We start from the raw sequence: 14,943 nt of genomic DNA on the forward strand, positions 1-14,943 counted from the left end.
ACAGATCCAAAACTAAAAGCTGAATTTAGTTTAAGTGCATTTAGTTAAGATGTGTTCTGCGCATGCGCGGCTCAGAGCCACTGTTTGAGACGGAAGACTGCGGAGTATATACTGCGAACCACAAGACAAACTCAAGAAAAGTGCAGGTAAGAATTCACTGTGCTGTAAATATCGACTCCTAGTGATCATTCATTAGATATTCTCCCTTACTGTGCTTTTATTTATCCGTAATGCTTTATAGAAACAGTGATGTAGCAAATTTGGGTTAGAAATCAGCCGGACATGAGAGATCAGACATGTTTACAGCATTAACACTCGACGTTTTCGCCCGAAATTGTGCGGAAACGTAGTTTTGAACTATTATGTAAAATATCACTTATGTTAATATTCAGATATTGGTCGCAAACAAGACCGATGGAAATCCTTTGTGTGTTATTTGTGTTTGGCTCAGGAGGATCATCTGTGCTCTGCGTTTGCGCAGTCAGTGATGATGCGCCGCTCCTGCGCAGGAACAGTTGAATTTATTACCCTCTAAATAAAAACTAAAATGAGTTAATGAGCACAAATTTTTCCCCATCACTTTACAAGATTCTTTAATGACAAAAATGAAAAAGAACAGGATTTTTAAAAAAGAAACAAATTCTGTGTCATAAGTGACTTTAATGAGACTTTTGATCAATTTTAATGCCTTCATAGATAGATGGGGAAGGTGTTTCAAAATTAAATATTTGAAATTAAAAATCAATTTCTCTGCCCAAATGTGTCACTGTATGACAAATTCACTTCATCACACAATGTGAATGTCTTTTTATTATGACCCCCAGCAGAACATCTCAAAAGTAACGTATTTGTCTGAAGGATCAGGTCAGATCAGAAGTATGTCTGGGTTTCTGGACGGGATCAGATGTGGCGATTGTGAGTGTAATGTGGACTGGGGTGAGAAGAGAAACACCATCGCCTCCATCGCAACCGGAGTTCTGGTATGTCAGTTAAATCTTGTGTTTTTTCATATATCCAGTGATTCCCTAACTAACAGTGTTTCTTCTCACACTGTGCACATGTGCAGTTTTTCACAGGCTGGTGGATCATCATCGATGCAGCGATAATGTACCCTAAAGAGGAACAGTTCCACCATGCATATCATACCTGTGGGGTTATAGCGACTATAGCCTTCCTCATGTGAGTTACACCTGTACAGATTCTCACTGGCGCTCCCTCTAATGACGAAAACTAAGTCTTTGTTCTCATTGTGTCCGGCCAGACCAATGCTGTGACATAATTTGAAGTGAAGTGACATACGGCCAAGTATGGTGACCCATACTCGGAATTCGTGCTCTGCATTTAACCCATCCAACGTGCACACACACACACACACAGCAGTGAACACACACACACCGTGAACACACACCCGGAGCAGTGGGCATTTATGCCGCGGCGCCCGGGGAGCAGTTGAGGGTTCGGTGCCTTGCTCAAGGGCACCTCAGTCGTGGTATTGAGGGTGGAGAGAGCGCTGGACATTCACTCCCCCCACCAACAATCCCTGCCGGCCCGAGACTCGAACCCGCAACCTTTGGATTACAAGTCTGACTCTCTAACCATTAGGCCACGACTTCCCCAATTTGATTTGATCTGTCCCAGATCTTACTTCCTGTCGTTAAGCACTGATTTAACTACAGGGTTGCGCCGTGACTACTGTACAATGACTGCATTGATAAACCACCTGTGGAGTTTCACTATCTATGGATTTGAATCAAGGTTATTATAGTTAAGTAAAACTAAACCATAACTTGTATTACATTATTATACATTATATATTATTTGATGTACTAAAATAACTACAACCGAAATAGAAATGAATAAAAACTGTATAGACATTTAAAAAAACTAATAAAAGTTACATTTTCAAACGTTTTAGCACAAAAATGAAAACAGAATCTAAAACAACTTCAGTCTATCAATAAAAACTACACTGTAAAACTGAATAAATTGGCAAAACTTAAAAAAAAATTCACATTTTTTTACTTAATACATCAAAATGTTTAATTTAGGAAAGTCAAAGTTTAAGCAAGCAGAACAGGCCAATTTTATTTCATATGAATTGCCCCTAATTTGAAATACTAACTGAAATTTGAGTAAGCTAATTTAAAATGATCATGTAATCTCAATTTAATTTTTTTCAGAAGTGGAAATTTAACTAGCTAGTTCAGTAAATGCTAACTTGCTAATTGACAACACAATGCTTTGATAAGCATAGTAATTGCTGAACGAGTAAGGCAAATGAGAACATTTCACATATTTCTGCTCTGAAACCAAGGTCATGCTCCACTCGTCACAATGAGAAACACAACAGAAACTCTTCTAAATTAGCATAGCAAAACCATACTAATCCTCCCAATTAACATTAATGTAGCAAAAAACAGTATGTAACACTTAACTTTAGTACCTACTCTACCTTTCGAGTGCCATGGCAAAGCATGCTGGGAAATAGAAATTGCAACCAGGTTCAGTTAAATCTAAGTTCATCTGATTTAAAAGAAACAAGTTCATTAAACTCAAAACAATGAGTCAGTTTCATAAATCAAAAGAAAAAGAATACTCATTAAAGTTAATTGGATTGAAAGAATTAGTTTTTACTTAAGTTAATGACTAAAATAAGACTGATTTGAATGCAGGATCAATGCGGTGTCAAATGGCCAGGTGAGGGGCGACAGCTACAGCGATGGCTGCTTGGGACAGACAGGTACGTCTTACCGTCTTACGTCTTGCATGCGCAACATGCTTTTTTTCATGAGACAGCATTAACTTTATGCATTTCTTGTAAATATTGAAATACTACATGACTGAAGTGTGCTTTGAATGTGTTTGTGTGTAGGTGCCAGAATTTGGCTCTTCATCGGGTTCATGTTGGCGTTCGGGTCTCTCATCGCCTCTATGTGGATACTGTTTGGTGGTTTTGTTGTGACTGGTGAGAGAATAAGACAAATTTTGCCCTTATAGAATAAGATGATTCGTATTTCTATTTGTTTACAGTTGCTGATTCTATTTTTCCATTTTTTTTCTTTGTTATGATTGAACAGAAAAAAAGGATTTGTCAGTGTATCCTGGTATTGCGGTTTTTTTCCAAAATGCATTCATCTTCTTTGGGTAAGTTTTAGTGATCGACCGATATTTTTATTTTTTTTATAACCGATATACCAATTATTTATGTTTATGTTCCCGATAACCGATATGCAGAACCGGTATTTATTTACTGTAATAAAGTAAATAAATGACTGCTTGAAGTCCATACTTCACCTTTCAGTCATCTTAAAAAAAGTTTTTTTGAGAATTAGCAGTCTTTCATTTTAAATTTAATCTTCATATTACCAAAAACCCCCCACAAAGCAACATGTCATTTATAAAAAGCATCAGCAGCAACACTAATATTTGCAGTAAGCAAAATAAATGTAGAATGTCTAATGTTTTCAAATAAATAAATAAATAAAAAAATAAATAAATAAAGGACAGGAGTCATATCAACTTTATTTTTAACTTCAGTTGTAGTAGGTTTATAAGCTGTTTAATAGGCTAAAGAGTGAAGAGTAATTCACTGGATAATGTTAATTCACGGAATAATATTCTCTGGAATATTGGAATATAACAAGCATTGTATTTTATTGCATTTCTCAACTGGCATGCTCTTAAATTATGCTGCTGACAGCACGGTTTATCTGTGCATTTCCACAAAATTACACTCAAACTGCGATCGATCGCAGAGATAAAGCATTAATGGCTGTTATGTTAAATGAAGTTTACTAACTACAGCAAAGTACCTGTGCACGCCGTTGTTGTTGTTGTCTCGTCTCCCCTCTGATGCGCTGCAATGGCAATCCTGCGCGCAATTCTTAAAACACCCACAAGATGGCAGCGTTTATCGGTGAATCCGATATTACAAAACCGATATCCGACTATGGTAAAATTCTTAAATATCGGTAAATCGATATATCGGTCGATCTCTAGTAAGTTTGAAAATACAGTAAAAACAGTAATATTGTGAAATACAATTTACTAGTGCTGTCAAACGGTTAATCGCGATTAACCACATCCAAAATAAAATGTTTAGTTTACATAATATGTCTGTAATGTATATATTTATTATGTATATAAAAATAAAAAAACACACACAATATATATTTTGAAAATATTAGCATATTTACATGTATAGATTTATATTGATATAATTTATTATATATAAATATCTATTTCTTAAATATATACATGCATGCATGTGTATTTATATATACTTAATAAATATACACAGTACACACACATTTTGTAAACAAACTTTTATTTTGGATGCGATTAATCATTTGACAGCACTAATTATTACTTTTTAAAAGAAGTGTTTTGTACTTTAAAATATTAAAAAAAAATTATTTATTTCTGTGATCAAAGCTGAATTTTCAGCATCATTCCTCCAGTCTTCAGTGTCACATGATCCTTCAGAAATCATTCTAATATGCTGATTTGCTGCTTAAGAAACTGATTGATTATTATCAATGTTGAAAACAGCTGAGCTTGCTTCATATTTGTTAACACTGTAATAATTTTTTTTTAGTTTAAAAGAACATAATTTATTTGAAATATTTTTGTAACATTATAAATGTCACTTTTAATCAATTTAACTTGTCCTTGCTGAACAATTTTTTTCTTAAAGTCTTTGAAATGAACAATTTGAAGTAATTCAAATTGAAATGTATGGAGAAATGAAAAAGAGACCATTTTTGCTACTGATGCTATTAAACCACTTCCAGTGACGATACGTTGAATAATCATCAAAATATTTTTTTTAGAAAGCTTAATAAAAGTCCCAATAATGAGAATTAAAATAATTTAGAATGGGTCATGAATGTATTACTATTGCCCAGTCTGTAATTACCTGCATACCAGAGTATTCATGTAATTTATAATAAATAACTTGGCAAATTCAGATTTTTTTTTCCCCAAGTGAAACTGTTGTTATGAATTTAAAAGTCTAGAGTTAGTTCGCAACACTTAGAAAAATAGATTATTACTGGGTAGATTGAACCAAGCAGAGAAATGACCATAAACAAGGATAAAGCTTGATTGAAAATAATTTATTTCATAAAGCCGAAGCCACAAGAATATGAATGGGATGCACTATTTACAACTGCTGGAATGAGTAAAGTAATAGAGACAGAAAAAAAAGAAATAGAAGAGAAATTAACGAAAAATTACCAAAACAAGATTACCACTAACATAGGGAAAAGGAATTTGAGTGGCTCCCCATAAAGCTCCTCAAATCCCCTAACTAACCGAAAAGAAACCGAAAGCTTCAGCGTATCGACGCTCTAAATTTCCTATTCTCACCAATAATGGTGAGAATGGCGAAAGCAGATTGGACGAAGAGGACGACATCACACCGATGGCCAGCGGGTGACGCGTCCAATCAGGAGCCGCAGAGCAATAGCAAAAGAGAGAGGGACGAGAAAGAAAACAAGCACACACACCTATGTACGTAACGCTGTGATATTTTGATTGAGTTCTAATTTTGATTCTCCTTCTCTCTTGCAGTGGTCTGGTGTTCAAGTTTGGCCGAACTGAGGACCTCTGGCAGTAAAGATCCATTTCCTTCAATCAAATCCCACAGTACATCAACACACAATTCCTCTGTACTTATTGCTGCTTATTTGCACTCTCTATTTCATTCTCTCCCCTTTTCAACTCTTCAGATGACTCCCGTTCTTAAATATGCTCCTTCTTCCTTTCTTTGTCTCGTTTCCTTTCGTTCCCACAGCGAGAGAAATGCAAATCAAATCCAGTCTCTGCAGTCAAAATGGACATGTTTAGACCTCACCCTGCGTGTATAATGAAAATGACTTGTATACAATGGAATTAAAATAGCAAAAAGGGCACCATCAAGCCGATATCTTCAGACAAAAACATTGATTCACAAAATATAGTTATGTGATATTGTGCAGTGGCAGCAGGGAGTTTTTGACCATAATCTTCAATAACCAAAATGAGTGTGACTGACTTTCAGTCTTTCAGCTTCACTGTGTTTCTGTTTTTAAATGTGTCGTCATTTGAATAAGTCTTTTTTGCATAAGCCACAGGAATTGTCTCTTTCAGAAGACTTTCATTTATAATCTTTTGAAATTTTGTGCAATGTTCAGATTTGATAACATACTCCTGTCATATTTGCGGCTCAACCTTCAGTCAGCTGATATCACAACAACAAGCGCTTTTATTCTACGTCTTACTTTTTGGAAGATTTTGTAAATTGCGTTATATGGGTTCTCACGCTTTTTCCAGTCATTCAGTTGTTTAATTTTAAAATTTCACACAGATTGCACTAAGCACAAGCAGTTTCTTATAGCGGAGCATAACAAGAAACATGTATATTCACTGTCAATATTTTTAATTTCTGTGCAACTAGCAAAACCAAACAGCCTATTTCTCTGAGATTTTCTTGACTGCGGGAAGCCTAGTTATATATTTTGGAGCTTTAAGTTCACTCTTCATGTATGTTTGGATATGTGGGAGTTGTATAAAAGGTTGTATAAAAAGCACAATTTCTTATTATATCAGTTGTTATGGGAGAATAAGATGAGATGCGAGACTCGTCTGTCAACTAACAAATTCGAGATTCTGTGATTTCTACATACTAAAAGAATGTAGCATTTTAATGTAATCCATGTCTCTCTTTCTGACAAAAAGTAGCTGAACTTCTTTCAACTGTGGGTTTAAATGAATAAAGTTATTGTAAATATATACAGAGCCAGTGGTTTTCTTTTAAAATGCACAATCTTTTATTACATTCAACAGCAGAAGAATAACATGGGATTGTAGATTAAAGTCACCATAAAGTTATTTTTATATATTGCATTAGGTGGTGTATCAGTTTGTCATTGTCAGGCTGAAACAAACTCGTCTCTGTTTTTCTTGCTTCCACTAAAGTAATTTAATCCAGCCTTAATGTCCAGGGGCTTGGAAAAATTGATTTGATGTTGTTTTGTATGATTTGTCTCTTAGAAAGCACAATGCTTTCCATTCAAGGACATTTTATCTTGTAAATTTATTTAAGCAATGTCTAACCTCTCAAACACACACACACACATACATTCATGTATAACTGGAGTCGTCTTATTAATGTGTCTCCAAGTTCTTCATTTCTGTACCACCAAATTTGGAAACTACAAGACAAACAAATACATAATTAGCAATCATAAACATGTTTGAAAATGTATGTTCAAGTTTAATTTTTAATTCGGTTTAATGCAATTAATAATGCAATAAATGCAACATTGAGATGATCCTTGAAAAGGAATGATCTATTTAAACTGATGCAAATGAACAAATCCGTTCACCTCCCAGAATGCCTGGTCATCAAAGCACTTCCTGTCCTGCTGGGGTCTCCAGATACTCCATTTAAGAAAAAGTCCTGCAAATTTTTATTTTAGTTGAATTTCTAGTTTGCCTCATTGAACCAAAACACAAAACTAATTGGTCACACAAGGTTTTTTTTCTTTTAATTTTTTTGAGTCGATGCAAAATACTTTTCACAGAGCAAATAGGGGAGAGTGGGGACTGTTGCAATGAGGGGCAGTCGCAACATGGTGTATTTCTTTAATCAGGAATGAGCTACAGTGTTGATATTCACACTGCACATGCTCAATTAGCCCATCAGTCTTCGTAGAAGAAATCAGCCACGTGACTATTCTTTCTACAAAAAAAAAAGAAATGGTGGTAAAAAAATTTTTTTTTTTTTTTAATGATCAGATTTTTTGTCATACTGTTTGTTTAAAGCATTGTAAAGTCATATAATTGTATTAATTGTTTTCTTAGCTTCTAATAGGCATATAGGCATTTGTCAAAGATACTGTGTCAAGCTAATATAGCGAGTTTTATCACGGCTGTCAGTGTAGGGTCCCAGCATGCTGTCCATTACCACAACATTGATGTAAAATCTTGCCATAACATTACAAAATTGTATTTGTATTTTTATGGATTAATAAAGAACCTTTATCAATAGTCAGGTATCTCTCCTTTTTTAAGTATATGTTTTTAATGTGGACTAATTTCCTTCTCTTCAACCCTCTCTTTGTCACACACACATGCATATGTACATAAATTACATACGTTACACACAGTTACATAAAATGGTAGATTTGTGTAATTTGAATCTGAAAAGTAAGACGCATTACCACATGGTTTACTGCTAGTTAGTCAAACTAGTTAAGGCACGGTCTTAATATAGTGCTGTTTATTCAGCTGACCCCAGTTCACTAAACTTTAACAGAAGTAGGCTATTATAAAATTTTAGTGTCTTGATTTTCATTCAATTCATATTTTGTAGTTCAAAAGTATTGTAATAATTAATCAAAACATGGTTGTTACTAACTTGAATTTTTGTCCCCATTTACTAGCCTATTCTATGCTCTATGTATTGTTTTTATTATTATTTAGTCATTTAGCAGATGCTTTACAAATGAGAACAACAGAAGCAATCAATTGTAGAATTATACAATTATTCATTATAATTATAATTAAAAAGGAACTTCTGTCCCTGCCCGGTGGAGTCGCATGGTAGAGTTGATGGTCTTTCCACTCTTGGGTCTTCACACGACAACTGCCGCGACCGCTGCCACGGTAAACTAAGCTTTTTTTATACCCATCTAACAAAATACTAATTGTACTTAGCTGGACACACTTTCATTATTTTTTTCACAACAAATGGCCAAGACAGAACGAGACCAAACGCGATATCAGCACGTCTCCACACAGTGTGTTGCGTATTTGTTATTTAACACATGTTTTTAGACAGCCAGTTTAACTTATTGAAGACCCTATCTGTGCTCAAATAAAATAATGATATTTAAGAGTGATTTTAATTACAGTTTAATGAATGTTGCAACGGCCCCCATGTGGACTGTTGCAACCATCCCCTGTTATGGGGTCAGTTGTAACATTTGACTTTGTCTATTCAAGTATAAATTGTAGGTATATTATCATATGCTGTACAGTGTGGGTGAGTAGCTGACAGATTTGACTTTATTGTATTAAAATGTTCACTCTCCAATACAAACCGCCTCTGAGAAACTGAATGAAATGCAAAAAGTGTTGCAACTGTTCCCACTCTCCCCTACGTATCGATGTATGTGCGAGTAAACCAGCCTAAGCTGAATAATAAATAAATAAAAGAACCACTCAGAAAGTGCTAGTAAATTTCACAAATAATTACAAAGAAACAGCAACAGTGAATTAAGCATAAAAAACTTAAATAGAAAGACTGAAATGGTATTTTCATGTAAAATGTACTCCAGTGACCTTTTTAATTTACAATCTTGAAAAATCTTTTTTTTTTTTTTTCACAGTGTGAGATGCTGATCTTTTGTTGGTTAATTCAAAACAAGAAACACAAGCCAATGGTATGTTCTAATGATCTTTAGTGTGAATGCATTGGTGGTACCTGTAGCTGTGCCCATCACCAGACTCATGCACGCCGTTATGAGGAGAACACAGATGTGATGCACAGCGAACTTCACCGCTCTGAGAACACAGATACAACACAGTCAACATAAAAGGAGCGGACCATATGCTTTTAGTGCCATTTCATGGATAAAAGTGAAAAATGTTTTACATTGTGCTCTCATTACTGGCCAGCCGTAGAAATAAATGAGCAAACCATCCCAGAATTCCCGGTATGGCATGCACACTGAGGACGCCGCAGGTGTCATGACACTCAAAAGCAAACAGCATGTGACTCTGAATGAAAGAAAAAAAACCTGAAAATATTTCCTGACAGTTTATGTAATATAAAGTATACACATCTCACAAGTGTGAGAACACATTACAAATCTGGGATTTAGTTTTTTTTAAGCATTAAAGATTTATCATGTCAGCTCGAGCTTGAGCAGCATGGGTTTATTTTTTATTTTTTAGAGCACTCTTTTGTCTCTGACACCCTTGTCTAGTTCTGTTTGAAATTAGCTGACTGATGTGCGTTGGGCTAATTAGTGACATCAGGTAATATATGTTACTGAGAGCCTTTAAAAAGCACTCAGTTTTTAGCTTTTAGTGGAAATAGTGATGGAAAATATTGTTGACGGAATGATTGTGATTATTGAATGAGTGTCACTATTGAGAGACTAAACTTTAAGAGTGTGGTTTGAAAGTTAAGTTGATTTTTGTTTATTATTAAGGGAGAACGGCTTTCTCCTTTGGCCTCTTGGGTTTTGATGTTCGTTTGAAAACCTAATTAACCACGTGTATTTGTAAAGACAGGCATCGCTGGTGAAGTTGATTTACTTATTGTAGAGTTAATGAAAGTTATCATGTGCATTGTAATGTTTGAAGCAGATGTCAAATGTCTGGGAAGATTTTAAAACAAGAGGTTCATTCATAAATTTGTAAGCTCTTAGCTTCATGCCGTGGAAATACAAACCAGAAGACAGAAGGCAACGAGTGCTACATAAGGTCTAATACTATTATAGTTATTCATAATCATTTTAATTAGATTTTTAAAAAATATTTAGTTTTTGCTTTAATTTCAAAGTTTTAGTAATTTTGTTGTATGTTTTAGTCATTTCTTTGCTTAATTATACGAGTGTACACATTACACATACATATATTATGTAAACAAAAACTTATTTTGGATGTGATTAATCGCGATTAATCATTTGACAGCACTAAAAAATATATATATATAAATGAGAAATGGTACCTTAGCAATTAGATGAAAAATAATTATAGAAATTTTATTTATAGAAATTGCAGTTAATGGTTAATGTTTACTTTATTTCAAGTAATGAAAATGTTTGGGGTTTTTATGGTTTTAGTATAAGATAATAACTCTGACCCAAACAAGATAAACATTACACTTTAATGCTCTTAGTTATTGAATCGACTACACAGTAGATGAGACTGGGGGGCGGGGAATTTGAATTTAGAAAACAAATTATTTAGAGATTGATACCTTCATGTACTGGAACCCCAAGGCTGATAAGAGAGCAGCACAGAATCCAATCATCATGGCAATCCATGGCGTGTGGACTGCTGTCATTGCAACTCCAATGGCAACACCCCCAGACAGGGCAGAGCTCTGGACGTGAACCTGTGCAGACATGCTACTCATCTCATGATGCTCATTATCTGTAAATCTGCTCAAAGATCCCAACTAAGTCAACATGAACCCGTTTTACTTTAACAATGTTACAAAGTATTGTATTACATTATAGTTTTCTACTATGTGAGGGAGTTGCTAGAATTTTGTTCCTACAGCCGCTCACCATGTTCATCTTTCCTTTGGAGCTAGTGAGCATAGAGACAGACATCGCCATGACAACACTGACAGCCAGTGACAGATACGTCCCATATATGACTGCAAGCTTTAGTCCTCTCTCCCATCTGTAGTCTCCCACCAGTGCGGAGTTAAAACTAGGCCAGAACATCCACAGGAACAGCGTTCCTTTGAGGAAGAGAGAAAGGGAGCATATTCCTGTGCTTAATATGGACATAAAATAATTACACTTGAGTCCTAATATTTAAATTAGGTAGGCCTATTAGTACATGATCACTCATGTACTGTTATTGTAAAGTTTTATCTAGTTGGGGCTATGATTGAATTCAATCATTATAAATAATCTGTGTTCATAACACACTTTCGCTCGTGGTATTGGTCTGATAGTGATTTAAAAAAATCAAAATGCTTTAAGTTATTTATTTATTTAGCTGCATGGTTTATATGTATGAAATAAGCAGATGCTATTAAATATACAACTGGTTATAAAGCTCACTTGAATTTTTCTAAATCATCTGACATGCCGTTATGGATATGGTCAGAAATTAAAGAACTGGTTTAGGTGTTGAGGTATTTTCTGAGTTTGAGAGATAACTAGTTAATGTACTCACCAAGCATTGCGAATAAGCCAGTCTTCCGGTCAGTTTTCTCTTTCTCGTGCACTGGTTTGATTCCCTCTCTGTGCAGCACCCAGGACACCATCACCCCAAACAGAGCTCCGAAGACATGCAGAAGCATGATGCTGTACACTGGATCTGCCTGAAACATCAGCTCTGCTTTAGTACAGTATTACAATACACAGTCTGTCTGAATAAAATAGGGTTTGCAGTCCTAAGTGCTATTTCTTGCAAATATTTAGATAGTAATTCACAAATATGGTTTTACTGACATTTTACAAAATTGTATAAAATATTACAACTGGCAAATTAAATATTTTAGAGCAAAAAAGAAAAATGTCTGTTGACTATAGAAATATTAGAAAATTATTAGTGTTAATTTTCATTACTTTGAAAATTTCCTGATATTTAAATAAACATTTAAAAGACTGAAAACGCCGTTTGTCTGGAAATGTTTCTACAGTCTGAATTTGCCACATATATCAGAACATTTTTGCAGTTTTTTACTGAAATTGACTTGCAATGTACCCTCAGGTGAGGATATGGGAAATCTTGAAAATTGATTTATATATTTTGGAAGTTAATACTTTTCTTACACAGAGCAGAGTTTGCAAGACCCCAATGATTCAGGAACATTTCACTGAGGAACAAAACATTAAGGCTGTCTTTATAGCTGACTCTTTAAATGATTTATTCAACCAAATGAATCAGTCTTCATTGAAATTCTTTTTAATTGAAATTGGCTTAGAATGTACCTTGAGATGAGGATCATAGGATTAAAAAATATATATATAGGATAAAAATGATAATTTTAATCTGGGAAAGCAATGCTTCTCTTACACTGAGCAGAGTTCGCAGGATCCACTGATTGACCACAAATCCTGTGACCTCCACCAGAGCCATCAGTAAAAGCTGGACAGGATTTGTCTTCCCGTGGACCGCTCCCATGGCAACCAGAGCGGATGCTGCACAGAGCTCTGCCTCAATCACACTACACGAGGAGCACAAATAACATTTGATATCATGCGATGCTGTAAAACCTCTTTAAAACAGAATAATTCATCAAAGTTTTTTTCTTCATTGGAACAGATTTGGAGACATTTATTCCAATGGATCCTCTGCAAGTGAATGGGTGCCGTCAGAATGAGAGTCCAAACAGCTGATAAAAACATCCCAATAATCCACATGTAACCCAAACCACTCCAGTCCATCAGTTAATGTCTTCTGAAGTGGAAAGATGCACCCATTTACTGCAGAGGATCCATTGGTGAGCAAGTGATGCAATGCCATATTTCTCCAAATCTGACAAACAAACTGATCTACATCTTGGATGGTCTGAGAGTGAGTCTGTTTCATTTCTGGGTGACCAATTCTTTTAATAGTTTTCCATCTGTCATTAAAAATGGCCTATTCTGGTTTTTCCATTAACATGTTTAACAGCAGTGTCTGCTAAGAGCTGTAACGTATGCACCTCTTCATACTGATGTGGATCTCTCTTCTGTGGTGTCGTTGTGGCAGCAGGAAGCCGTTTATCAAGACGGCCCACTGGATGGCCATGGCTGCCAACAGCACATTAAACCCTGATCCACTGAAACCATATCGTACAAGGAACGTGGCCAGGAATCCAAACCCCATGAAGATCATCACATGAACATCTTGGAATTCTGTAAAAAAGGATTACATTTCCAATATTGGCAATGTGTACATTTATAAAAACATATTTAAAAACTTGAAACATTTGGCAAAACACTTGGTGGTCAGTATTTAATACTGCTTGTGGTAGAGAAATGCTTCTTATCATCCAAACCAGAGATGTTGTGGCTCCACACCCCAACGGCAACATGGCCAAAGTAAAGTCATAACCATTTTGGGTATGCTCGTGTGAATTTTGACTCATTCTTTATCCATATCCAAAATAAATCAATAAATTCTGGCCAAAATATATATTATTTATAATTTAGTAATTTAGCAGACGCTTTTATCCAAAGCGACTTACAAATGAGGACAACAGAAGCAATCAATTTTAGTATTAAAACTACTAAAAACAGATCCAAAACTAAAAGCTAAAACTTTATAAATACTACCTATACACAATTTAAAAATAAAGAAATTAAATAAAAATGACAAATGCATACAACAAAATTTCAAAACTTAACATTTAAATGAAAAACTAAAAATAAAGCTAAAAACAATTCAAAATATTAAAGAACAAAAGGTATAAGTATAATAATGATTATAACATAACATTAAAAAATATATATATATATTTATATAAAAATATATATTTTATATATGTTGTAATTGTTTTGTATTTTTTTGGATCATTGTAAAGTATGTTTAATAGACAACAAAAGTTCTTCTTCAAATGTGCTATTTTTGAGTGTATTTTATTGAAAATATATTTACGTAAATTAAGCATATTTTTTGGCCTTTTTTAAAAACATGTAGATTTTAAAATATCCATTTTTTTTTTTTTTTTTGTATGGGGTTGGTTTGTTATGTTAAAGTCGTTTAAAAAAGCCCAGGAATTAGTTTCTTAGCAAAATATGCGACTGACAGCCAGTCTTCTGTTGCATTTATTCATATCAACATGTGAAGTGAATATAGCAGGTTTACGAAAGATGATGTGATTTGATGCTGTTCATAATAACCACAGCTTGAATGCAAGTTTGAGCCCTTAAAAATTCATAACACAGCATTAAAGTAGATCAGACTTACTAACCTGCATATGAGCTGATGAAAAGCTTTCTGTCAGACTCTCTGCCAGTCTGCTGCTCTATTTTCACAAAAAAGACAAACAGTAGGAGAAAGAGGGTTTCCAGCAGGAAGGCCACCAGAGGAAGTCTTGAGTGGAGACTGGGGGCGTACAGAGGAGCCATTATTAAATGACAAACTCTGAATGTCTGTAATCTACACCCTCCAGAGATGAGAAATATGTAAGATCACGTGCATGTAAGAGGCATGGAGGTGTTTCCCAAAAATGCCACCTAATAAGTTTGCATTTAATCCTATATCCTATATTTG

General features: G+C 34.7%; 2 protein-coding genes across 4 annotated transcripts; one reads left to right on the forward strand and one right to left on the reverse strand.

Annotated features, from left to right (window-relative positions):
• The first annotated feature begins 64 nt into the window (after positions 1 to 64).
• On the forward strand, positions 65 to 8,034 carry LOC306882835 (transmembrane protein 50A-like). 3 transcript variants are annotated; one of them, XM_079437767.1, is made up of 7 exons: positions 65 to 146; positions 825 to 980; positions 1,067 to 1,179; positions 2,673 to 2,740; positions 2,873 to 2,965; positions 3,078 to 3,144; positions 5,575 to 8,034. In XM_079437767.1, the coding sequence occupies exons 2-7, from the start codon at positions 879 to 881 to the stop codon at positions 5,618 to 5,620; spliced, it is 489 nt and encodes a 162-aa protein (XP_079293893.1). In that variant the 5' UTR covers positions 65 to 146; positions 825 to 878; the 3' UTR covers positions 5,621 to 8,034. The 3 variants fall into 3 exon arrangements, with proteins under 3 accessions (XP_079293893.1, XP_079293895.1, XP_079293894.1); XM_079437769.1 differs by having other exon boundaries at positions 67 to 146; positions 865 to 980; XM_079437768.1 differs by having other exon boundaries at positions 80 to 146; positions 828 to 980.
• On the reverse strand, positions 5,099 to 14,834 carry rhd (Rh blood group, D antigen). Its single transcript, XM_079437765.1, has 11 exons — positions 14,642 to 14,834; positions 13,391 to 13,583; positions 12,760 to 12,910; positions 11,914 to 12,061; positions 11,292 to 11,470; positions 10,979 to 11,116; positions 9,644 to 9,768; positions 9,473 to 9,552; positions 7,371 to 7,444; positions 7,124 to 7,196; positions 5,099 to 5,825 (listed from the first exon to the last, which is right to left on the reverse strand). Exons 1-10 carry the CDS (start codon positions 14,796 to 14,798, stop codon positions 7,170 to 7,172), a joined length of 1,272 nt encoding a protein of 423 aa, XP_079293891.1. The 5' UTR covers positions 14,799 to 14,834; the 3' UTR covers positions 5,099 to 5,825; positions 7,124 to 7,169.
• Positions 14,835 to 14,943: the final 109 nt, after the last annotated feature.

This window comes from Barbus barbus (genome assembly GCF_936440315.1).
Source record: "Barbus barbus genome assembly, chromosome: 16".
NCBI classification, from domain to species: Eukaryota; Metazoa; Chordata; class Actinopteri; order Cypriniformes; family Cyprinidae; genus Barbus; species Barbus barbus.